At 36.8% G+C, this 25,540-nt stretch overlaps 1 protein-coding gene across 1 annotated transcript; it reads right to left on the bottom strand.

Moving 5' to 3' along the window:
* Positions 1 to 2,830: 2,830 nt before the first annotated feature.
* LOC132543361 (putative FERM domain-containing protein FRMD8P1) lies at positions 2,831 to 23,665 on the bottom strand. Its single transcript, XM_060206853.1, has 12 exons — positions 23,651 to 23,665; positions 22,605 to 22,733; positions 21,460 to 21,541; positions 19,866 to 20,036; positions 18,107 to 18,208; positions 12,738 to 12,796; positions 12,078 to 12,244; positions 11,582 to 11,767; positions 10,879 to 11,026; positions 10,085 to 10,228; positions 7,005 to 7,089; positions 2,831 to 5,468 (listed from the first exon to the last, which is right to left on the bottom strand). Exons 1-12 carry the CDS (start codon positions 23,663 to 23,665, stop codon positions 5,383 to 5,385), a joined length of 1,374 nt encoding a protein of 457 aa, XP_060062836.1. The 3' UTR covers positions 2,831 to 5,382.
* Between the last annotated feature and the right edge of the window lie 1,875 nt (positions 23,666 to 25,540).

Raw genomic sequence — 25,540 nt, 5'->3', positions numbered from 1 at the left:
GTATCTCTTTGACATCTAAATTTGGACACAAGTCTTTAATATTGTAACTTTGACCTCTAACAATGTCCTGTGAGAAGCCTAATTGTGTCTCTTTGACATCTTAAGTTGGACACAAGTCTTTAATATTGTAACTTTGACCTCTAACAATGTTCTTGTGAGAAGCCTAATTGTATCTCTTTGACATCTAAATTTGGACACAAGTCTTTAATATTTTAACTTTGACCTCTAACAATGTTCTTGTGAGAAGTCTAATTGTGTCTCTTTGACATCTAAAGTTGGACACAAGTCTTTAATATTGTCACTTTGACTTCCAACAATGTCCTGTGAGAAGCCTAATTGTGTCTCTTTGACATCTAAAGTTGGACACAAGTCTTTAAGTATTGTCACTTTGACAGTTTTGACCCTTTCCATAAAGAACTTTCAGGATGCTTGTTCCAACAAAGTCAAACTGTATAAAGCTATAATTAAGGTCCCCTTCTCTCGTCTCTGTTACAGTGAGAAATACTTTGACAATAAATTGCCAGAAGAAGATGGGAATGGGTGATATATACCACTGGTGTTACTTATATCTACATCAACAAAAAACATTGTACAACAACACTGATATAATGACTTCATTTTATTACAAAATTATAAGATTAATAGCTTCAGTAGATGAACATACAAAATAAAAGAGGTTAAAAGATATGTAAATAAAGTTCTTTATCTCTCTTTGTAACATGCCTGATTATTGTTAATCGAAGTACAACAATGAAAAACATTAATATTGCTTGTCATAAAAGGCTACAAGCGATTTTGTAGAATTGAGCAAAATAATGAGCCATTGTTTGTAACACTTGATACCTTATTAACTTGGTATCTCAATCTGTGGCATCTAAACAGGAGTTAACAGGTGTTCTAAATTCTTTACAAACATGGAATAATATAACTCAATACTAAACACTATCATGTCCAGAATCATATCTCTGTTACATAGTTATGATACAATGTATATAACTCTAATGATATGTAGATTGCACATTCTGATATGCAGGAATATTGTTTCTTTTATATATCAATACATTGTGGAAAAATACACCAAAACTCTAGACAAGGGACATAAAACAATGCATGGCAACTATTGTGTAAGTTTGACAAGGGGTGTAAAATAACACACTTAAAAGCTCTCCTAAAATGAACCGGTTATATAAAAATGTCCTTTATACGATCACGAGTAAAATCGTACACCTTGACTATTGTGTTAAATAAAAGGAAACATAAAACTATACACCTAAACACTTCTGTAATATTAATGGGAATGTGAAACTATACACCTAAACACTTCTGTAATATTAATGGTTACACAAGACAATACACCTAAACACTTCTGTAATATTAATGGGAATGTGAAACTATACACCTAAACCCTTCTGTAATATTAATGGTTACACAAGACAATACACCTAAACCCTTCTGTAATATTAATGGGAATGTGAAACTATACACCTAAACACTTCTGTAATATTAATGGGAAAGTGAAACTATACACCTAAACGCTTCTGTAATACTAATGGGAATGTGAAACTATATACCTAAACCCTTCTGTAATATCAATGGGAATGTGAAACTATACACCTAAACCCTTCTGTAATATTAATGGGAATGTGAAACAATATACCTAAACCCTTCTGTAATATTAATGGGAAAGTGAAACAATATACCTAAACCCTTCTGTAATATTAATGGGAATGTGAAACTATACACCTAAACACTTCTGTAATATTAATGGTTACACAAGACAATTTACCTAAACCCTTCTGTAATATTAATGGGAAAGTGAAACAATATACCTAAACCCTTCTGTAATATTAATGGTTACACAAGACAATACACCTAAACCCTTCTGTAATATTAATGGGAAAGTGAAACAATATACCTAAACCCTTTTGTAATATTAATGGGAATGTGAAACTATACACCTAAACCCTTCTGTAATATTAATGGGAATGTGAAACTATATACCTAAACCCTTCTGTAATATTAATGGGAATGTGAAACTATACACCTAAACCCTTCTGTAATATTAATGGTTACACAAGACAATACACCTAAACCCTTCTGTAATATTAATGGGAATGTGAAACTATATACCTAAACCCTTCTGTAATATTAATGGAAATGTGAAACTATACACCTAAACCCTTCTGTAATATTAATGGGAATGTGAAACTATACACCTAAACCCTTCTGTAATATTAATGGTTACACAAGACAATACACCTAAACCCTTCTGTAATATTAATGGAAATGTGAAACTATACACCTAAACCCTTCTGTAATATTAATTGGAATGTGAAACTGGTACTAAAATTCATGTTCTCCCTATAAAGAGCTGATGGTAACATTTATGTCGTCTCTATAAATGAGCTGATGGTGTCATTCAATGTTGTCACTTTAAATGTGCTGATGGTGTCATCAAAAGTCACCCCTATAAATGAGCTTATGGTGTCATTTAATGTTGTCACTTTAAATGTGCTGATGATGTCATCAAAAGTCACCCCTATAAATGAGCTTATGGTGTCATTTAATGTTGTCACTTTAAATGTGCTGATGATGTCATCAAAAGTCACCCCTATAAATGAGCTTATGGTGTCATTTAATGTTGTCACTTTAAATGTGCTGATGATGTCATCAAAAGTCACCCCTATAAATGAGCTTATGGTGTCATTTAATGTTGTCACTTTAAATGTGCTGATGATGTCATCAAAAGTCACCCCTATAAATGAGCTTATGGTGTCATTTAATGTTGTCACTTTAAATGTGCTGATGATGTCATCAAAAGTCACCCCTATAAATGAGCTTATGGTGTCATTTAATGTTGTCACTTTAAATGTGCTGATGATGTCATCAAAAGTCACCCCTATAAATGAGCTTATGGTGTCATTTAATGTTGTCACTTTAAATGTGCTGATGATGTCATCAAAAGTCACCCCTATAAATGAGTTGATGTATCATATCATGTTGTAAAAGCACTTGTTGTAAACAATGTATATCTGATACAGTCAACATTCCTGGAAACAATGTTAAAATAGAAATCAATTTGGCAAACAGATTGGAATGTTGGCATAGCAATAGCAATAATGGTTAAGAACTGGAAAAACAATGTGGAAATGACTTCATTTCAGAATAAATGAATCAAATACACAATGTGAAATACCGGTATTAAAACATTGAGTTGTGATCTTACGAGAAATGTTACACAACAATAAAAACATAAAATACTACCTCTGATACTACATTTATAAGTAAATACTGTACAATGTGTATGTTTAGTAAGATAAGTTTACTAACCTGGTCTCGTAAACACCAAAGTTTACTAACCTGGTCTCGTATACACCAAAGTTTACTAAGCAGGTCTCATATACACCAAAGTTTACTAACCTTGCCTTATATACAAAAATGTTTATTAACCTGGTTTCGTATACACCAAAATTTATTAACCTGGTATCATATACACCATAGTTTACTAACCTGGTTTCGTATACACCAAAGTTTACTAACCTTGTCTTGTATACACCAAAGTTTACTAACCTGGTCTCATATACACCAAAGTTTACTAACCTTGCCTTATATACAAAAATGTTTCTCAATTTAATACAGTACTGTGACAAAGAATACTTTCAAGGCACAAATGTGAAGAAATCTACAAGGATCATTTAAATCATAGGATAGAGCCAATGTAGTAAAAGGATAAATGTTATAATTATAAGATTTGTATAATAATATTCTCTATAAATATTATGTAAAATACCAATATATTTATAAATGGACTGTAAAATGGCACATATATGGAAGCTAAAACTATGTTGATATCATAAGACAAAACACAAGCTGGCAATAAAACTACAATCATTACAAACAGTAAATATACCTACAGCAGTACAACCTGTATCATAAAAATGACAAACAATGGTTAGTATTCTTATCTCTGTCCAATATCATCATTAAACCTGGCAACAAATCACTACAAACCAATAACAAGCACAATTACAAACAATTGTTTTACAACCAAAAGTGTTCAGTGTTCTGAAACATCTCATGAGCAGCAAAAACCTACTGTATTTGTTAAAACATACTCGCAAACCACACCTGTTTAGGAGTGAGCTCGAGGCTTTTTGGCCGAAGACATAAACTACATTGTATTACAAAATCCAATTCATTAACCAGAAAGAAAAACTGAAATATCTTAATTTAAGATAAAATCAGTTTTGTTCTTAAGACCCTTTGAACAAACATAATCTCCACCATGGAAATTCCTTAAAGTTGGCTGTTTTGAAGGTCAAGAAATATAAGCAATGAAATGCAGCCTCTTTAACACTTATAATGGTATGCAACATATTGCCATTCAAGCATCAAATGCAATCCTAGATGGTGTTACTGCAGATTTTATTTAATAAGAACTGTTGGATTCATTACCAAGTGTTTAAAGGTTTATGTATGACATTTAATTTAACCATCAAACTTATAACTGTCTCCTTGTCACAACACTGAAATGTAGGATTTATTACTGAACATCAAACTTATAACTGTCTCCTTGTCACAACACTGAAGTGTATGATTTATTACTGAACATCAAACTTATAACTGTCTCCTTGTCACAACACTGAAATGTAGGATTTATTACTGAACATCAAACTTATAACTGTCTCCTTGTCACAACACTGAAGTGTATGATTTATTACTGAACATCAAACTTATAACTGTCTCCTTGTCACAACACTGTAGTGTAGGATTTATTACTGAACATCAAACTTATAACTGTCTCCTTGTCACAACACTGTAGTGTAGGATTTATTACTGAACATCAGTGATAGCAGTGGGATGTTGCAATAACACATCATTATGATAACATCAGTGATAGCAGTGGGGTGTTACAATAACACATCATTATGATAACATCAGTGATAGCAGTGGGGTGTTACAATAACACATCATTATGATAACATCAGTGATAGCAGTGGGATGTTGCAATAACACATCATTATGATAACATCAGTAACTCGTTGTTGACAGGGAAAAAAAGAACCTGTTCCATAAAACATGACAACATGCTTCCTACTAAACCTAGCTCCAGGTTCATGCAGAAACACTAGCAATCATTTCTGCTAAAGGCATTGTCTTCCCAATTCCTCCTACTGAGGTACAGGACACAATAAGCTTATCAATGGTAAATTCTGAGTCCCTGGTAAGTCTATATTCACAACAAAATAGACTACTTTGCCATTTAATGTCATGTTTCTGAGATGTGTTTTATAAGTTAATTAATTCTTTTCCCAAATTCAATCCATCCTTTAAAAAACTTTGCTCTGGCACTTCCTCCTTGATGGTTAATGACCAGTCTGTTCAGTTATCCATACTCTGACCAGTCAGAGAGTACTTCTTCAGACACAAACGGTCAAGTTTGTTGCATATACCATAACAGAAAGTCTCTGTAAAGACAATAAGACAAAAATATTAGCTGTTATCAAGTATTATTGTAAAACAGAATCCTTATAGATTGACAAGAGGCCAATTGGGCCTGTAATGCTTACCTAGATATTCAGCTTTCACTTCAAAGCATTTTATTCATTTTGATATTGTTGCATTTTCCCTAAAAGATAAATTTCAGAGCCACAAATTTAATTTTGGCAAATAGACCTTCATCTAAGAAGAAAAAAAAAAAATGATTACAATCGTAACTCTGTTTTCTACTTTGGCACCTGTCCCTCTGACAGATCCTCAATTTGTCACAAATTGGCTAAAATTGCTTAATCCAAACTAAAGGAAAAGGAATTTTAAGATTTTTTATCAATTTTCACATTGGCCCTAACCCCTCTACCATCAGTGGATCAGAGAAACTATTTATACAAAAATCTCCTTTACCAAAGAATGCTTTAAAATAAATTTGGATAGAATCTTGTCATTCTTACAGGAGGAGGATTTTATAGATTTTGCCCTACTTCCTCTACTGGGCCTTGCCCCTCCCACTCCTGAAGGCTGTGACCCATAATTCGTTAAAACTAGATTCCCCTTCATTAAGGATACTACAGACCAAATTGAGACATAATAAACATATTCCAACAGAAGGAGGACTTTAAAGAATTTGCTTTTGTTCCCTTACTTGGCACTGTCCCTCCAACCAGCAAAGACCCATTGTTCATTGCCCTTCAACTTAGGATGCTTCAGATCAAATCTGAGCAAATTCCACTCATTTCTACAGGAAGAGTATGATTCTGAAGAATTTGCTCCATTTCCCCTATTTGGCCCTTTCAAGGGGGTGAAAACCTGTGGTTTATACAAAAGTAATTTCCCTTCGCCCAAGGGTGCTTTAGACCAAACTGGAACATAAACCAGTCATTCCTAATGATGATCTTGGTGCCCCAAGAGAAAATAGATTTTCCTGCACCTAATGATACTTGATGCCAATTTGTGACAAAGCCCAGGCATTTTTTTCTTTTCAAGATCACAATAATCAAATGTGTTAAAAAATACAGACTTCATTTTCCTCAACAATCAATGTTCATGGTATTGGTGTTTTAACATGCTTAAGGAATGGACTTTTAAGATTGCAGGAATTGATTTATCAATCTGACAAAGACTTTTTTATAAGCTGCAGTACAGATGAGTGATTCTGGTCCATCTTGTTTTTAAAATTCAAAAATTCCTTAACATTAACTCTAACAGCCATTCTTAAATACAAGATACAAGCTTAAAAAGAGAAATAACAACTCAATTTGTGTGAATGACACCAGGGTATTTGGTAGGAAAATAAATATATCTAGATGGTGGCCATTTTGGAAAAATGGACAAAATCTCAAAATTTGTTATCCACTCATTTGATACTTGAACTAAATTCGATCAATATATCCTTATATTCATTTTAGCGTAGAAATTAAAATATTGCATCAATTTAGAATTAAACAAAACAAAGGTGCCACCACCAAGAAAAAAAGGCAATACATCGAAAATATCAAAGCATTGAATACCATTTTTATCTTCTGATTTGTCATAGGATTGTTCATCTTGTTTCTTCCTTACACAGGTGTCCACCAGTGCATCCATAAAGGGAGCCTGTTAAGATACCAGCAGTGTGTATATAGTGTACAATGTATTGTATAACAGTGTATAATAGATATTGTATAACAGTGTATATAGTGTACAAGGTATTGTATAATAGTGTATATACAGTATACAATGTATTGTATAACAGTGTATAATAGATATTGTATAATAGTGTATATACAGTATACAATGTATTGTATAACAGTGTATATACAGTGTACAATGTATTGTATAACAGTGTATGTACAGTGTATTGTATAACAGTGTATATAAAGTATACAATGTATTGTATAACAGTGTATATACAGTGTACCGTGTATTGTATAACCGTGTATATACAGTGTACAATGTATTGTTCAGCATTGAATGATATATATTGTACAGCAGTGTATATAGTGTGCAGTGTATTGTATAAGTGTATATACAGTGTACAATGTAATGTATAACAGTGTATATAGTGTACAATATAATGTATAACAGTGTATATAGTGTACAATATATTGTATAATAGTGTACAACATATTGTATAACAGTGTATATTATATTTTGTACAGCAGTGTATATACAGTGTACAATATATATCATACACTGTTTTATATATATATACTGAACAAAATAAGTTAAGGATCATAAACTTGAAACAGTGCAGTTTTACATACAAATAATAATATGATTATATTTTAAATTTTAATGACAGAACATTCATTTTAGTCTTTAATTACACAAAACAAATTCATTTGTGGTAATTGCTACCAAGAGCAGATAACCCTGAGTAACAGCACCCTTGAAATCAAAGTGTAAGAGGAAGTAGAGCAAGTTAATATATCAAACTGCAATTGGCAGTTTAATAGGCAGTATGACCTCCGTTGACATCAATAACTGCCCTGCAACGTCTGCACATGCTCCTTATTAGTCGTCGGTGGCTGATATATTCCTCTTGCAGAGCAATCATAAGCTGTTGGCGGTTCTGTGGCGAGCTGAAACTGCAAGGTGTCCCAAGCATGCTCGATAGGGTTCAGATCAGGAGAACGACTTGGCCAGTATGCGAACGATTGCTTCACGTTGAAGATAGTCGTTGACCACACGAGCACGGTGAGGACGAGCATTATCATCCATCAGAATAAAATCATGGCCAACAACTCCTGCAATGGGCCTTATATATATTCGTCCCTGTATCGAACAGCTGTTAAAGATCCATTGTCTATGATGTAGAGGTCTGTATGGAAGTCAACACTGATCCCTGCCCAAACCATCACTGACCCACCACCAAAGCGATCATGCTGGACAACATAGCAGTCTGCATAGCGCTCTCCTTGGGTTCTCCATACCCTCCTCCTACTGTCATGGAAGTCAACACAAAACCTAGACTCATCTGTGAACATAACATTTCTCCAATGACGTAATTGCCAATTCAAATGATGAGTGGCCCATTGATGTCTGGATTGTCGATGACCTCTGGATAAAATTGGTCGGACTGCTGGTCTTCTAGCTCGTAAATTAGAGGCATGGAGTCTGTTTCTGATTGTCTGGGATGAAATCCTTAGATTTGTAGCACGCTGAAACTGAAGATTCAAGACAGGAGCACTCAAAAACCGCTGACGTCGTGCCGTGATGCAAATGAATCTGTCCTGTCGGGCTGTCGTACAGCGTGGTCGTATCTGGGGCGTTGACGGACGTTATTTGTCTGTTGATAGCGATTCCATAGCCTACTAATCACGCTCTGAGAAACATATTTCGTTGAGTTTGACCAGCTTGAAGGAGCCCTATAGCTCGCGCGACTTCCATATCATAAATGTCTTCGCATGATTAGTTTTTCAAGTTTTCGTTACAAATTGATTAAATGTTTCCAAATTCAACTTTTTTTATATAACAGAATAAAACCTGCAAGATTCCTCTGTAGTAATAGACCAGTCAGTTTTTCACACCACCATAGTTAACTAGAGCGGAACGGCAAGACCTTCAGATGCACGTGCTTTCACCTTTGACATGACTTTAGGTACATATTGGAGAAACTACGAGTGCAATTACCGGCAATACATGATTTGAATTTTTAAAGATATTATGGTCACAATTTATGATCCTTAACTTATTTTGTCCAGTATATATATATAATCAAGGATGTTTCAAACCAAATTGCTAAAGAATCTTGACATTCCAGCAGAAAAAAAGAGTCTTTTAAAGAATTTGCTCTACTTTCACCTTATTCTCCCCCTCTCCCACTCAATTCCAAGAATTCTTATAGAAGGATTTAAAGAATTTGCCCTATTTCTACAACAGTCCTGCCCTTGTGGCTGTGACCCTCCCTTTATACAAAAATGATTCTCCTTCACCAAGGGATGCTTCTGGTCAAATTTGGACAAATTCCAATCATTCCTATATAAGGATTTTTAAAGAACCTGTTGAATTCCACTTTTTGGACCTTGCCCTCAGGCTCCTGGGAACCACACTTTATATAAACTTGGTTCCCCTTCCTAAACAATGCTTCTGATGAAATTTGGTCTGTGCTGTGGTTCATGTCTGGTGGCAATTTTCAATAAAGAACTGACAGATGTCACCCCATGGCATAAGTTCAATGGTCCATGGGACCAGGTGAGCTAAATATGCAACAGTATTGTCAAATTAACTTGAGTGACCATTTGGATACAAAAAGAAAGAACTTTTACTTTTTTTTTTTCATTCAATAAAAATTTTATCAGAGAATCGCATTACAAGGAGCAGAAAGATAAGCATCTAAAAAAAATATTACGAGCATTTTGATGATGTCTCAATTTCTTTTATATTATGATGTCTCGATCTCTTTTATATTTTTATATACATTGTAACCAACATTCCACATAGAAAAGGTCAATTTTGTCCCTTTGTTTATCACAATAGTTATTACAAAGTATCTACATTCTGTACTGTGTAAATAGTGTAACAATATTATACATTGAATGATACACTGTTCAACATAACCACAAATATGATAATTAACTACATAGAAGATAATTTGATCAACACAAACCTGTTTAGAATAAATCTGCAGGACACGAGTGGATTCGTCTGCCTTCGTAAGAAACTGAATATACAGAGTTGGCATTTTGCTACCTTCCCGTCTATTCACATAATCCCAGGACAATTGTTCATAAGGCACAGTCAGCAAAACCTCCTGAAAAGACACTGTTTATGATCAGAAATCTCCTGTAAAGATAGTGGTCATGGTTAATACATCTCCTGTAGAGATATTGGTCACGGTTAATACATCTCCTGTAGAGATATTGGTCACGGTTAATACATCTCCTGTAGAGATATTGGTCACGGTTAATACATCTCCTGTAGAGATAGCGGTCATGGTTAATACTTCAGCTGTAGAGATATTGGTCATGGTTAATATATCTCCTGTAGAGATATTGGTCATAGTTAATACATCTCCTGTAGAGATATTGGTTATGGTAAATACATCTCCTGTAGAGATATTGGTCATGGTAAATACATCTCCTGTAGAGATAGTGGTCATGGTTAATACATCTCCTGTAGAGATAGTGGTCATGGTTAATACATCTCCTGTAGAGATATTGGTCTTGGTTAATACATCTCCTGTAGAGATAGTGGTCTTGGATAATACATCTCCTGTAGAGATATTGGCCTTGGTTAATACATCTCCTGTAGAGATATTGGTCTTGGTTAATACATCTCCTGTAGAGATATTGGTCTTGGTTAATACATCTCCTGTAGAGATATTGGTCTTGGTTAATACATCTCCTGTAGAGATATTGGTCTTGGTTAATACATCTCCTGTATTTTGGGTGTCTACAGTACCTTTTCCTGATCATCAATCACACAGATGCCCTCTGTATTGATCGTCACAGTGACGTCCCTTTCAGGGAACCCTCGTGCAAGAGATCGATTGACCATGCTACTGATGTTTCCTGTTGGCTTCTGAAGGACAGCATCAAAGAATGCACCTCTGTATAAAAAAATTCACCTTTGCTGAAGGGTACCACTTTCACAGAACATATATCTAGATTCTACTTAACTCTCACATACCTTTACTACTAGGTGTATCTGTGTGGATACCTACCACTAGGTGTATCTTTGTGGATACCTACCACTAGGTGTATCTATGTTGATACCTACCACTAGGTGTATCTAAATTGATACCTAACTCTAGGTGTATCTATGGTGATACCTATCACTAGGTGTATCTAAGTTGATACCTACCACTAGGTGTATCTATGTTGATACCTACCACTAGGTGTAGCTATGTTGATACCTACCACTAGGTGTATCTATGTTGATACCTACCACTAGGTGTATCTATGTTGATACCTACCACTAGGTGTATCTATGTTGATACCTACCACTAGGTGTATTTAAGTTGATAATACCACTAGGTGTATCTTTGTAAATACCTACCACTAGGTGTATCTAAGTTGACAATACCACTAGGTGTATCTTTGTAGATACCTACCACTAGGTGTATGTAAGTTGATAATACCACTAGGTGTATGCTAATACCTACCCATAGAAAGGATATTTTGCACAGATGGTTAGATACTGGCCGCAAAGCTGTTGTTTCGTCATGTCCCCAGTATTGCTAAATGCCAACTGATGAGCTTCTTTAAGGCGCTCAGCTGTGACTGCTTTCCGTCCTCGTAACTTCTTGTTCTTACACAGATGATGAGGGTAGTAGTTCTTGAGGTCATCCCTGTCACAACATCAGTCACAAAATTATACTGACAACACTTAATCATATATTCCTTCACTGTTATTTCATTGACAATGATAATGTTGTTTTAAGTCAGACTGATTTTGATATTATCAATCAATCTTGTAAAACAGAATCATCAGACTAAATTTAATCTGTGATTATTTCGACTTGGGTAAAGAAAGACCTGCACTAATATAAGATACATATATTTATTTCTGTTGTGTAAGGAGAAAATCAGACCTCTAAATAACAGTACAAGTGATATGTCATGGTGTGTTATTGAAATGCTGTAGAAATTGCAACTTACTTGTAAGATTCTAAATCTCTAGTGAAAGGTCCTTTTTCCAAAAGAGCCTGGATCCCTGCCAAATTGTCATAATCACTGTCCGATAAGAGATAACGTCCTCTGATGATATTGTATTTAGCCTCATGGTACAGGAGTGACATCACTTCCTCTGGTGCTGTGTCCCAGAGCTGAAATAAGGTCAAAAATTTTCATGTAACAGAAATTATCATTTATTTCAATGCTTTCATTAGGATTTGGACTTGGAACCTCTGGCTTTAGTCTTACACTCTACCGATCAAGATTAAGATGGATTCTCTCTAGCTGAGTGTTTATCATCTCCAGCTGAGTCTTTATCAATGCTTATGACAAGTAATATTCCCTAGTTCTCTCACGAACATAAATGTACCAGAGGTTATTATCTATCTCAATACCACTGACAGAATTTAAACCTGGGACATCTGATTTATCGTTATGCTCAATTGATTGAATTAAAGAGAAGATCTCCCTTGCTCGTATATTACGACTAACATTTCCCTAAGTTACATTCATTTCACAGCTTTGTTCACATGGTGACTGTAAGACTGCGAAACTACAGGGTAACTACGGAATGTAAGACTGATTTACATTGAAAAACTGACATCATTAAAGCTTATGTTCTACATATTATTCATGATAACTTACAAGTTTCTCATCCTTCCGTGACAGAAAAACATTCCTCTGGACCATCACAACAGGTTCATCTTAAATCAAAAAAGCTAAATCATCAAATCTTTTTACTTCAGGTGTCATCAATGATCCTTCTCCAAAAAATCTTACCATGATCAGATTATCTACAAACTCCATACAAAACTTACTATTGACAACCTTATCTGTCAGATTACCTAAAACCTCCATACAAAACATACCTCTGACAGCCTCATCCCTCAGATTACCCACAAACTCCATACAAAACTTACCACTGACAGCCTCATCCCTCAGATTACCCACAAAATCCATACAACCTCATCCCTCAGATTACCTACAAACTCCATACAAAACTTACCTCTGACAGCCTCATCCCTCAGATTACCTACAAACTCCATACAAAACTTACCACTGACAACCTCATCCCTCAGATTACCTACAAACTCCATACAACCTCATCCCTCAGATTACCTACAAACTCCATACAACCTCATCCCTCAGATTACCAACAAACTCCATACAACCTCATCCCTCAGATTACCTACAAACTCCATACAAAACTTACCTCTGACAGCCTCATCCCTCAGATTACCCACAAACTCCATACAACCTCATCCCTCAGATTACCTACAAACTCCATACAAAACTTACCTCTGACAACCTCATCCCTCAGATTACCCACAAACTCCATACAACCTCATCCCTCAGATTACCAACAAACTCCATACAACCTCATCCCTCAGATTACCTACAAACTCCATACAACCTCATCCCTCAGATTACCTACAAACTCCATACAAAACTTACCTCTGACAGCCTCATCCCTCAGATTACCTACAAACTCCATACAAAACTTACCTCTGACAGCCTCATCCCTCAGATTACCTACAAACTCCATACAAAACTTACCTCTGACATTACCTCATCCCTCAGATTACCTACAAACTACCATACAAACTTACCATGACAACCTCATCCCTCAGATTACCTACAAACTCCATACAAAACTTACCTCTGACAGCCTCATCCCTCAGATTACCTACAAACTCCATACAAAACTTACCACTGACAACCTCATCCCTCAGATTACCCACAAACTCCATACAACCTCATCCCTCAGATTACCTACAAACTCCATACAAAACTTACCTCTGACAACCTCATCCCTCAGATTACCTACAAACTCCATACAAAACTTACCTCTGACAGCCTCATCCCTCAGATTACCTACAAACTCCATACAAAACTTACCTCTGACAGCCTCATCCCTCAGATTACCTACAAACTCCATACAAAACTTACCTCTGACAGCCTCATCCCTCAGATTACCTACAAACTCCATACAAAACTTACCTCTGACAGCCTCATCCCTCTTACATCCATACAAAACTCAGATTACCTACAAACTCCATACAAAACTTACCTCTGACAACCTCATCCCTCAGATTACCTACAAACTCCATACAAAACTTACCTCTGACAGCCTCATCCCTCAGATTACCAACAAACTCCATACAACCTCATCCCTCAGATTACCTACAAACTCCATACAAAACTTACCTCTGACAGCCTCATCCCTCAGATTACCCACAAACTCCATACAAAACTTACCTCTGACAGCCTCATCCCTCAGATTACCTACAAACTCCATACAAAACTTTACCTACAAACTCCACAACCTCATCCCTCAGATTACCTACAAACTCCATACAAAACTTACCTCTGACAGCCCTCATCCCAAACTCCAGATTACCCCTCACAAACTCCATACAAAACTTACCTCTGACAGCCTCATCCCTCAGATTACCTACAAACTCCATACAAAACTTACCTCTGACAACCTCATCCCTCAGATTACCTACAAACTCCATACAAAACTTACCACTGACAGCCTCATCCCTCAGATTACCTACAAACTCCATACAAAACTTACCTCTGACAGCCTCATCCCTCAGATTACCTACAAACTCCATCCAAAACTTACCTCTGACAGCCTCATCCCTCAGATTACCCACAAACTCCATACAAAACTTACCTCTGACAGCCTCATCCCTCAGATTACCCACAAACTCCATACAAAACTTACCTCTGACACAAACCTCATCCCTCAGATTACCCACAAACTCCATACAAAACTTACCTCTGACAACCTCATCCCTCAGATTACCCACAAACTCCACAAACTCCATACAAAACTTACCTCTGACAGCCTCATCCCTCAGATTACCCACAAACTCCATACAAAACTTACCTCTGACAGCCTCATCCCTCAGATTACCCACAAACTCCATACAAAACTTACCTCTGACAGCCTCATCCCTCAGATTACCCACAAACTCCATACAAAACTTACCTCTGACAGCCTCATCCCTCATTACCCCATACAAAACTTACCTCTGATTACCCACAAAACTCCATACACCTCTGACAACCTCATCCCTCAGATTACCCACAAACTCCATACAAAACTTACCTCTGACAGCCTCATCCCTCAGATTACCCACAAACTCCATACAAAACTTACCTCTGACAACCTCATCCCTCAGATTACCCACAAACTCCATACAAAACTTACCTCTGACAGCCTCATCCCTCAGATTACCCACAAACTCCATACAAAACTTACCTCTGACAGCCTCATCCCTCAGATTACCCACAAACTCCATACAAAACTTACCTCTGACAGCCTCATCCCTCAGATTACCCACAAACTCCATACAAAACTTACCTCTGACAGCCTCATCCCTCAGATTACCTACAAACTCCATACAAAACTTACCTCTGACAGCCTCATCCCTCAGATTACCCACAAACTCCATACAAAACTTACCTCTGACAGCCTCATCCCTCAGATTACCTACAAACTCCATACAAAACTTACCTCTGACAGCCTCATCCCTCAGATTACCCACAAACTCCATACAAAACTTACCTCTGACAAACTCCATACAAAACTTACCTCTGACAGCCTCATCTCTCAGATTACCCACAAACTCTATACAAAACTTACCTCTGACAGCCTCATCCCTCAGATTACCCACAAACTCCATACAAAACTTACCTCTGACAGCCTCATCCCTCAGATTACCCACAAACTCCATACAAAACTTACCTCTGACAGCCTCATCCCTCAGATTACCCACAAACTCCATACAAAACTTACCTCTGACAGCCTCATCCCTCAGATTACCCACAAACTCCATACAAAACTTACCTCTGACAGCCTCATCCCTCAGATTACCCACAAACTCCATACAAAACTTACCTCTGACAGCCTCATCCCTCAGATTACCCACAAACTCCATACAAAACTTACCTCTGACAACCTCATCCCTCAGATTACCCACAAACTCCATACAAAACTTACCTCTGACAGCCTCATCCCTCAGATTACCCACAAACTCCATACAAAACTTACCTCTGACAGCCTCATCCCTCAGATTACCCACAAACTCCATACAAAACTTACCTCTGACAACCTCATCCCTCAGATTACCCACAAACTCCATACAAAACTTACCTCTGACAGCCTCATCCCTCAGATTACCCACAAACTCCATACAAAACTTACCTCTGACAACCTCATCCCTCAGATTACCCACAAACTCCATACAAAACTTACCTCTGACAGCCTCATCCCTCAGATTACCCACAAACTCCATACAAAACTTACCTCTGACAGCCTCATCCCTCAGATTACCCACAAACTCCATACAAAACTTACCTCTGACAGCCTCATCCCTCAGATTACCCACAAACTCCATACAAAACTTACCTCTGACAACCTCATCCCTCAGATTACCTACAAACTCCATACAAAACTTACCTCTGACAGCCTCATCCCTCAGATTACCTCTGACACAAATACTCAGCCTCATCCCTCAGATTACCCACAAACTCCATACATACAAAACTTACCAAAACTGACAACCTCATCCCTCAGATTACCAACAAACTCCATACAAAACTTACCTCTGACAGACTCATCTCTCAGACAGCCTCATCCCTCAGATTACCCACAAACTCCATACAAAACTTACCTCTGACAGCCTCATCCCTCAGATTACCCACAAACTCCATACAAAACTTACCTCTGACAACCTCATCCCTCAGATTACCTACAAACTCCATACAAAACTTACCTCTGACAGCCTCATCCCTCAGATTACCCACAAACTCCATACAAAACTTACCTCTGACAGCCTCATCCCTCAGATTACCTACAAACTCCATACAAAACTTACCTCTGACAGCCTCATCCCTCAGATTACCTACAAACTCCATACAAAACTTACCTCTGACAGCCTCATCCCTCAGATTACCTACAAACTCCATACAAAACTTACCTCTGACAGCCTCATCCCTCAGATTACCCACAAACTCCATACAAAACTTACCTCTGATACTCTCATCCCTCAGATTACCTACAAACTCCATACAAAACTTACCTCTGACAACCTCATCCCTCAGATTACCTACAAACTCCATACAAAACTTACCTCTGACAGCCTCATCCCTCAGATTACCCACAAACTCCATACAAAACTTACCTCTGACAACCTCATCCCTCAGATAACCTCTAAACACCATACAAAACTTACCTCTGACAGCCTCATCCCTCAGATTACCTACAAACTCCATACAAAACTTACCTCTGACAGCCTCATCCCTCAGATTACCCACAAACTCCATACAAAACTTACCTCTGACAGCCTCATCCCTCAGATTACCCACAAACTCCATACAAAACTTACCTCTGACAGCCTCATCCCTCAGATTACCCACAAACTCCATACAAAACTTACCTCTGACAGCCTCATCCCTCAGATTACCCACAAACTCCATACAAAACTTACCTCTGACAGCCTCATCCCTCAGATTACCCACAAACTCCATACAAAATTTACCTCTGACAGCCTCATCCCTCAGATTACCCACAAACTCCATACAAAACTTACCTCTGACAATCTCATCCCTCAGATTACCCACAAACTCCATACAAAACTTACCTCTGACAGCCTCATCCCTCAGATTACCCACAAACTCCATACAAAACTTACCTCTGACAGCCTCATCCCTCAGATTACCCACAAACTCCATACAAAACTTACCTCTGACAGCCTCATCCCTCAGATTACCCACAAACTCCATACAAAACTTACCTCTGACAGCCTCATCCCTCAGATTACCCACAAACTCCATACAAAATTTACCTCTGACAGCCTCATCCCTCAGATTACCCACAAACTCCATACAAAACTTACCTCTGACAGCCTCATCCCTCAGATTACCCACAAACTCCATACAAAACTTACCTCTGACAGCCTCATCCCTCAGATTACCCACAAACTCCATACAAAACTTACCTCTGGCAATATCATCCATTGAGCTATCTGCATACTCCAAACAAAACCTGTCCCAGAGTTGAGCAATTTCAAATGGCTGATGGTCATCTTTCAGTCGAAATTCTAGAAATAAAACAATAGAGATGAAAAAAAATTATCGCTCAGCGATGACTTTGGATAGAGTGCATTTGTTGTTAAATGGGTCCAATTTATGACTAGTGTAAAAGAACTTATTTCAGTGCAGTTAAAATTTAGCACACAGAAAACCATTCAGTTTAATTTGTTATCTTGGACATGAATTAATGCAGTTGATGGTGTTGGGTAATAAATGTGAAATAATTCCCAAAGACTTTGTTCTAAGTTACTAATGTTTGTTGGGCTGTTGTACAATGGTAGGGTGGTATAACAGGATACATACATGGCCTATTTTGATTTTAAAATTAATGCTGTACATGAATTCGTGCAGTGCAAAAAGTGCTAAAATCAAACTACTGTTAAAATAATTATGTTTACCAGTACCAGTGCTATTTATGATTTTAGAGACCTACAGTGCCTGCTTTGCTATGTAGCTAAGACAGCTATTCTGGTTAATTACATCCCAAACATACTCCTTCGTAATGAGTAGCAAAACACAGGGTCTCATGGAAATGGAGAAATTGTGTAATAACCCGACACATTTGACCTCTCTGATCTTGAAAAAGGGTCAATGTCATTCATCTGAACAAACTTAAACAAAATCCATTGCCCTTCATCTAAGCATACTTTCAGGCCATTATAATGACCCTGCACATTTAGGTAGTAGTGAAAAAGTCATTTAAAGGGAAAAGGTAACCTTGGACTCTCAAAAATGAATGAGGTTCCTTGGTATAACTAACTTGTCCTTCAGGCAAGGAAGTTAAAAATACTTAAAAAATGTATTTCAAAGACCTTTAAAAAGAAATTTCTATATTTTTCCCTTCTTTACCACAAATATATTTGATGTGCAGAACAACTAGACTCTGATGTCATTATCTTGAATTACAGTAATATGATGTGACTGTTCACTTAATTCCAGTCATCTCTGATGTATCATACCGTCTTTGAATGTTTCAGAGTTCAGTTCCAGACCAGAATATAATGCACACTTTGTGGTGAAGGTCACAGTGACTATTTCTAGTGCACTGCACACAACCTGTGGGTTATATATATACAGTTAAGCTTTAAGTTTCAAGATGTTGCTGATAGTGTGAAAGTTATGACATAGAAAAGAATATATTGATTGTTATGCATTTTTTAACCATTTCACCTTGAAGAGAAAGTCACAATTTCAATGATGGATGAAATTTCACTTTTCTGACCTTTAACTTTGAAGTGAAGGCTATAGTGGCCTGATATTTGTTAATCCTCATAATTACATCTTTGGTTCCATTGACCTCTCAAAGGGTAGAAGCCACAGGAGACTGAGATGCTTCTTTATCAAACATAGGTTGTGGGCATCTTAAAGATGAATTGAGAGAATAAAGTAGAACCAATGAGTTCAAGTCACTTTCCTAACCTTGGCTAGTAGAAATTTCATTTCCCTCAGGCAGAAGAGTGTCTAGCTAAAAATCAAAATATTGCTGGTTCGAACCCAAATGGGGGCAAGGTATGTTTTTCTTTACTCCTTTCTATTACAAAAGAACAATGACATGAAGAATGGGTACTAAAACAATATCCTATGTCTTAGTTCATTCTCAAGAAAGATACAATACTACATTTTGATCATACAAAGTTGGAGAATATCATACATAATCACTTGTACCTAATAAGGGTGACACCATCCACAATGAAAAAATTGTATGAGCGTTTTCTGGCAGGTTGCGCGACTCCTGTATCTTCTGAAAAAGTTCTGAGACTTTTGCCTGGTGACCATTGCCTTGTAGTTCCAAGTGAAGGCCTGTCCTGTCCCGCAACCATATCACCATCTCCACAGCTGTAACAGATGAACAGCGTTCATGGATTCACAGCAACAATATGTTTATGTTTTAAATTACCTTTTACATTACTGTGTATTAAACCCAGAAAACCATACATAGATTTTACTGCCAACAGAGAATCACCTGATTTTACAACAATTATTGAATTCTTTGTTTCTTTCAAGAGGATTACATACAGCCCAGAGGCTTCCAAATGCTCAACAAAAACAAATATTCATCAGGAGCTTGACTGAACAACAGTAGGCATGGCTTGCCAGATATATACGGTACAATAGTAAACTTTTTATAATAAAGGAATAACTTGTTTTAACCTCTCCCTATCAGCTATATACTGTCTACGTAATGTTGTCTAGATTTTCTTCATTATTACTTTAACATTTCTTGTCAATCTTTTATTTGACTTTTCAATTGTTAACATTTCTTGTCAATCTTTTATTTCACTTTTCAATTGTTCTCTCTGTTGTAATGTGATGTTATTTGTGTATTTTGTGTGCATATTATTTCACATTCTGGTTGCTAATTTGCAGATTTGTTACTATGTGTTATGCTATGTGCTGCAGGTTGTTTGTGTATTGTGTGGTTTGTTGGGTGATACTTACTGTCTACAATCTCCTGTCTGCCCCCTCCAGGTCATCATTTTTGTGTAGTATGTGGGTTTGTTATGTGACACTTACTGTCAGCCCCTTCAAGGTCGCCATGATTATTTATTGCGTGGTTTGTTATGCGATACTTCCTGTCCTCCCCCTCCAGGTCACAATGTTTGTGTATTATGTGGTTTATTAATGTGACACTTACTGTCCGCCCCCTCTAGGTCACCATGTTTGTGTATTGTGTGGTTTGTTGGGTGATACTTCCTGTCTGTCCCCTCCAGGTCACCTTATTTGTGTAATGTGTGGTTTATTATGTGATACTTCCTGTCTGTCCCCTCCAGGTCACCTTATTTGTGTATTGTGTGGTTTGCTGGGTGATACTTCCTGTCTGTCCCCTCCAGGTCACCTTATTTGTGTAATGTGTGGTTTATTATGTGATACTTCCTGTCTGTCCCCTCCAGGTCACCTTATTTGTGTATTGTGCGGTTTGTTGGGTGATACTTCCTGTCTGTCCCCTTGTGACACTTACTGTCCTCCCCCTCCAGGTCACCATGTTTGTGTATTGTGTGGTTTGTTATGTGACACTTACTGTCCTCCCCCTCCAGGTCACCATGTTTATGTATTGTGTGGTTTATTATGCGAAACTTACTGTCCTCCCCTTCCAGGTCTCCTTATTTGTGTAATGTGTGGTTTATTATGTGATACTTCCTGTCAGCCCCCTCCAGGTCACCTTATTTGTGTATTATGCCATTTGTTGGGTGATACTTCCAGTCTGTTCCCTCCAGGTCACCTTGTTTGTGTAATGTGTGGTTTATTATTCAACACTTACTGTCCTCCCCCTCCAGGTCACCATGATCATGGTCTCTTGGGTAAATAGGTTCTTTCTCACTCTCCTCTATTTCTGTATTGTACTAAAACAGATGTTCACATTTTACTTTCAGGCTTTGTGTTTTATAATTATAATCATCTAGTAGAACAATAATGCACACCACACACAAAGTAAAACATATGTTATTCCTGTGTATCACGATGATTTTTGTGTTATATATTGAGAAAAAAAGTAGTTACAACGGAAGTAAGACATCTAGAAAGAATATTGGTGTCCAACTTTTTTTGTGTCTTTATTTGGTCTTAAGATGTTGGATCTTTTCCCTTCTTTTCTCTTCTCTTGGTTCTTTATTGTATGAAATTTGAAAAAGTCCTCATACAAAATAGTGATAATAATCTTTTGCTGTCAAATCCCAATCTGCTACCTGTTGGCCATTTTGTTTTCCTGATCAGTCCCAAAATCAACAGTACATAACTAAGGACAAAGGGGAACCTTCAAATGAAATTTAAAAAAAGATCCATCCAGTACCTTTCAATACTAGTACTGACAATTTTTCCTAATCAAAATCCAAGAAGGCCACCTGTCAGAAATTCTGGTTTTCTGATGTCTGCCATCTTGACTTTCCAGTCAATCTCAAAATTTTACACTATGGACAAAAGAGATCAAGGTGGACCTACTTATGACATTTGAGAATGATCCATCAAAAACTTTTCCAGAAATACTGATAACAAACTATTACTGTCAATAGTTTAGATGGCTGCCTGTTTGCCGTATCATTTTCCAGATCACTTCCAAAATCATTCAAAGCATAACTAGGGACTATGAGGAACCCAAAAAATAAGTCTGAATATGATCTATCTTCTACTTTTCAAGAAATAGAGAAAACCAGAATTATTGCCAAAATCCAAATGGAGGTCTGTTGACCACCAAGCAGAACCTACATATTGAATGAAATTTGAAAATCATCCATCTCTTTAAGAAATAGTGATAACAAAGTATAACTAACAAAATCAAAGATGGCAACTTTGTTTTCTCAGCCAGCCCCAAAATAGGACAGCACACATCTTAACAGCTAAATAACAGTGAAAAAGACTGTGATGTCCTGAGGACAGCAGGCTATCCTAGTTTTTCTGACGCCCCCTTACCAGAAAGCATGGAAGTGAACTTTCATTTCTATGGGAGAAAGTGGTTCTAAGATTCCTCTTTGAAGGCTTACAGTTGTCTGAAAGACGAGAGTTCAGGTCACTCTGCCAGTTTTGGGTGTAGGGAATTTTCTATCAATCCATAGATATTTCATACATCAGGTATTGATACATATCATTACTGAAATTCTTGTATGAATTTTGACCTGCATGTATCTTTATTGGTACCTCATAGACTCCCAGCTGGGCTATGACATGATGAAGTGAGATCTCTCTAGAGCTGTGCTCTAATAGCAGTGCCTCACAAGGGCAAGCTTGAAAGACTCTACCTCAGTGCTCAAGACTGTCTTCTGGATGGTTCCAGTCAATAACAGAGTGCACATGAGAATTTCTGTACTGTTAAGTTTTGCCATGCTGAATGACCACTGATTTACTGTCGTTTCCTACTGATGATGTAACAATGTTGGATGTTTCACAGTTTTCCTTTATAGAGGAATATGTGACCATGGTGTGGTCTTCTTAGGAATGTCTTGTAACATTTTGGTCATGCTTCCTTCCTCTCTAGGGTTGAAGTTTATTGTTATGAATTTTGCATCTCATCTTTGTATGCTTCTATATTTTGTTATCTCTTTGGTTGTGTCGGGGTACCGGATAACTGCTCCATATTCTAAGTTTGAGCTGACAAGACTTAAATAATGTTATTCTGATTTTGTACAGTGTTGTGGCAATAAAGAGTACACAGATATCATACGTTCCCCTAAATTTATGATGCACTACTTCCAAGATAGATAAATTAACACGATCTGGTCTGACACTTGGTGTCCGACAACTCAACATGGTTACTGTGTGAAAACTTTTAGAACTTTTGAAAGTGAAAGTACACTGCTATAAGTTACTCTCTCGTGTTAATTGTAATGTTTTGTTTAATTTACAACCACACTGAAAGATTCTCAGAACATCTTAAAACATAGATCAACATAAATACTTCTGAACCACACTAATTATATGTGAAATAAAAAGTTTACATTTGGCACACTTAATGTACTTACCGCAACGCCAGCCATCTTGGGTAATATCTAATTCGCGAAAAGAACACAGCAAAATTCCGCTTCTGCCACGCCCATTAACCGAACTATATAAGGTACTGTAATTGGTAGATTCGTTAAAAATAATAAAACATAGATGGGAAGACATGTTCAAAAATGACAATTCGGAACAAAATGTTAAAAAAAAAAACCTAGAAAATTCCTAAAAGTAAATATAACAAAACTTGTGATAAGCACGAAGAGAAGCAATGGTTAGAACAGGGCCGTCCCTGGTTAGAATTATGTGGTTTCCTTAATGATAAAACCAGTACTAGTACAGTTTGGAATAAAATCAAAGTCATACAAGGCATTCCTCCAACAGATATTCCCATTCTAGTCAAAACACGGAAGGAAAAACAAACATAAAAAGCAAACATTTTGGTCAAAACAATTCCAAAACGCCAGTTGCAAAAACAACTGCACAGAAAAAATTTTGAAAAACAAAAATAAAAAACGTCACAGAAATAAAATAATAATAAACACAGGACCAAATGATACAGATCTAAACATCCCATTTAGCCTTGAGGAATATTTTAGAACACTAAAAAGCAAACAAGTACATCACCCGGTATAGACAAACCATCATATACCATACTAAAAGAACACCCCAACAACATATATCACATTATTTGGGATTTAATTAACACTATTTAGGAAAAAGGAAATGACCCAGACTCATGGAATGGTGCTACTGTTATTCTGATACGAAAACCAGGTTAGGATAAAGAAGATCCGGTATCATATAGACAAATATCCTTAACATCCCACTTGTGTAAAACCGCAGAAACAATGATAAATAACAGAGCACTACCTAATTACCAATAACATGACAAGTAAAAGCGGTTTCCGGAATCATAGACCCACCCTTCATTCATCAGTTAGGCTACCTTCTGATATTAAAAGCACCATAAGTTCAAATCATAATACTTTGGCAGAATTCTTAGATTTAGAAAAAGTTTATGACCTGGTTTGGCATGAGGGTCTTTTGCCAGGGGATATGTTTAAATTCATAACCAACTTTCAAAAATATAGGAAAATACAGGTTAGAACAAACAGTGAAGATCCTGATGAAATAATCTTAGAGAATGGAGCCCACAGGGTAGTGTGATATCTCCCACCTTATTCAAAGAATATTGTCAAATTTTCGAGGCAAAAAACAAATATTTCCTCGAACATTTGACAATTCGCGATAATGCTTAATTCGAGGTGTCGTATTAAGTTATTCTAATATAGATATATATAAACAAATTAGATAAACAACACAATCTATGGAAGATAGGACAGTTTGACTATGACACCAGCATTCGGCGCACGTGAAGTTATGTCACACAATGATACAATCATATAGAGAATGTATGATACCGTAAAGGAATGGGCTGATAACTAGATTTTAAAGTTTCAAAAGACAAAACAGTAGCTATGTCGTTTACAAGAAAAACTAAAACACCAGAGCTCTACTTGGGCGACCAAATAATCAAATTTGTTTCAAAAACAGCATTTGGAAATGGTATTTGACCAAACATTAACCTGGAAATCCCGTATAGATAGCATCAAAGAAAATTGTAAACGAGCTTTAAGCACAATGATTTACGTTTCATGAAACAGACTAGACACAAAAAATAAACCTTTTAAAGATATACGGTGCATCAATTAGGTCAAAAATAGATAATGGATGTCAAATTTATAACCCGGTCTCAGATAACACCTAAAAACTCTAGATATAATACATCATAAAGCACTCAGAATAGCAACAGGCGCAACGAAAAAGAAACACCTTATGTCTGCATGCGGGAACTGGTGAGTTACCATTAAAACTTAGGAGAGAACTTAAATTGATATGAAAATGCTGGGGTA

The sequence above is a fragment of the Ylistrum balloti genome, unplaced genomic scaffold, assembly GCF_031769215.1.
Source record: "Ylistrum balloti isolate Yb309-2 unplaced genomic scaffold, AGI_CSIRO_Ybal_v1 Utg369754, whole genome shotgun sequence".
Lineage (NCBI taxonomy): Eukaryota > Metazoa > Mollusca > Bivalvia > Pectinida > Pectinidae > Ylistrum > Ylistrum balloti.
This window is presented reverse-complemented; position numbering and strand designations above follow the sequence as displayed.

Bases quoted from the DNA above. Each gene is read 5' to 3' on its own strand.
- LOC132543361 (XM_060206853.1), bottom strand. The intron at 10,229-10,878 runs GTACTGTAGACA...GTGTCTTTTCAG, and splicing joins TGATTGATGATCAGGAAAAG to GAGGTTTTGCTGACTGTGCC. The intron at 5,469-7,004 runs GTATTCAATGCT...TTGTCTTTACAG, and splicing joins CAAATCAGAAGATAAAAATG to AGACTTTCTGTTATGGTATA.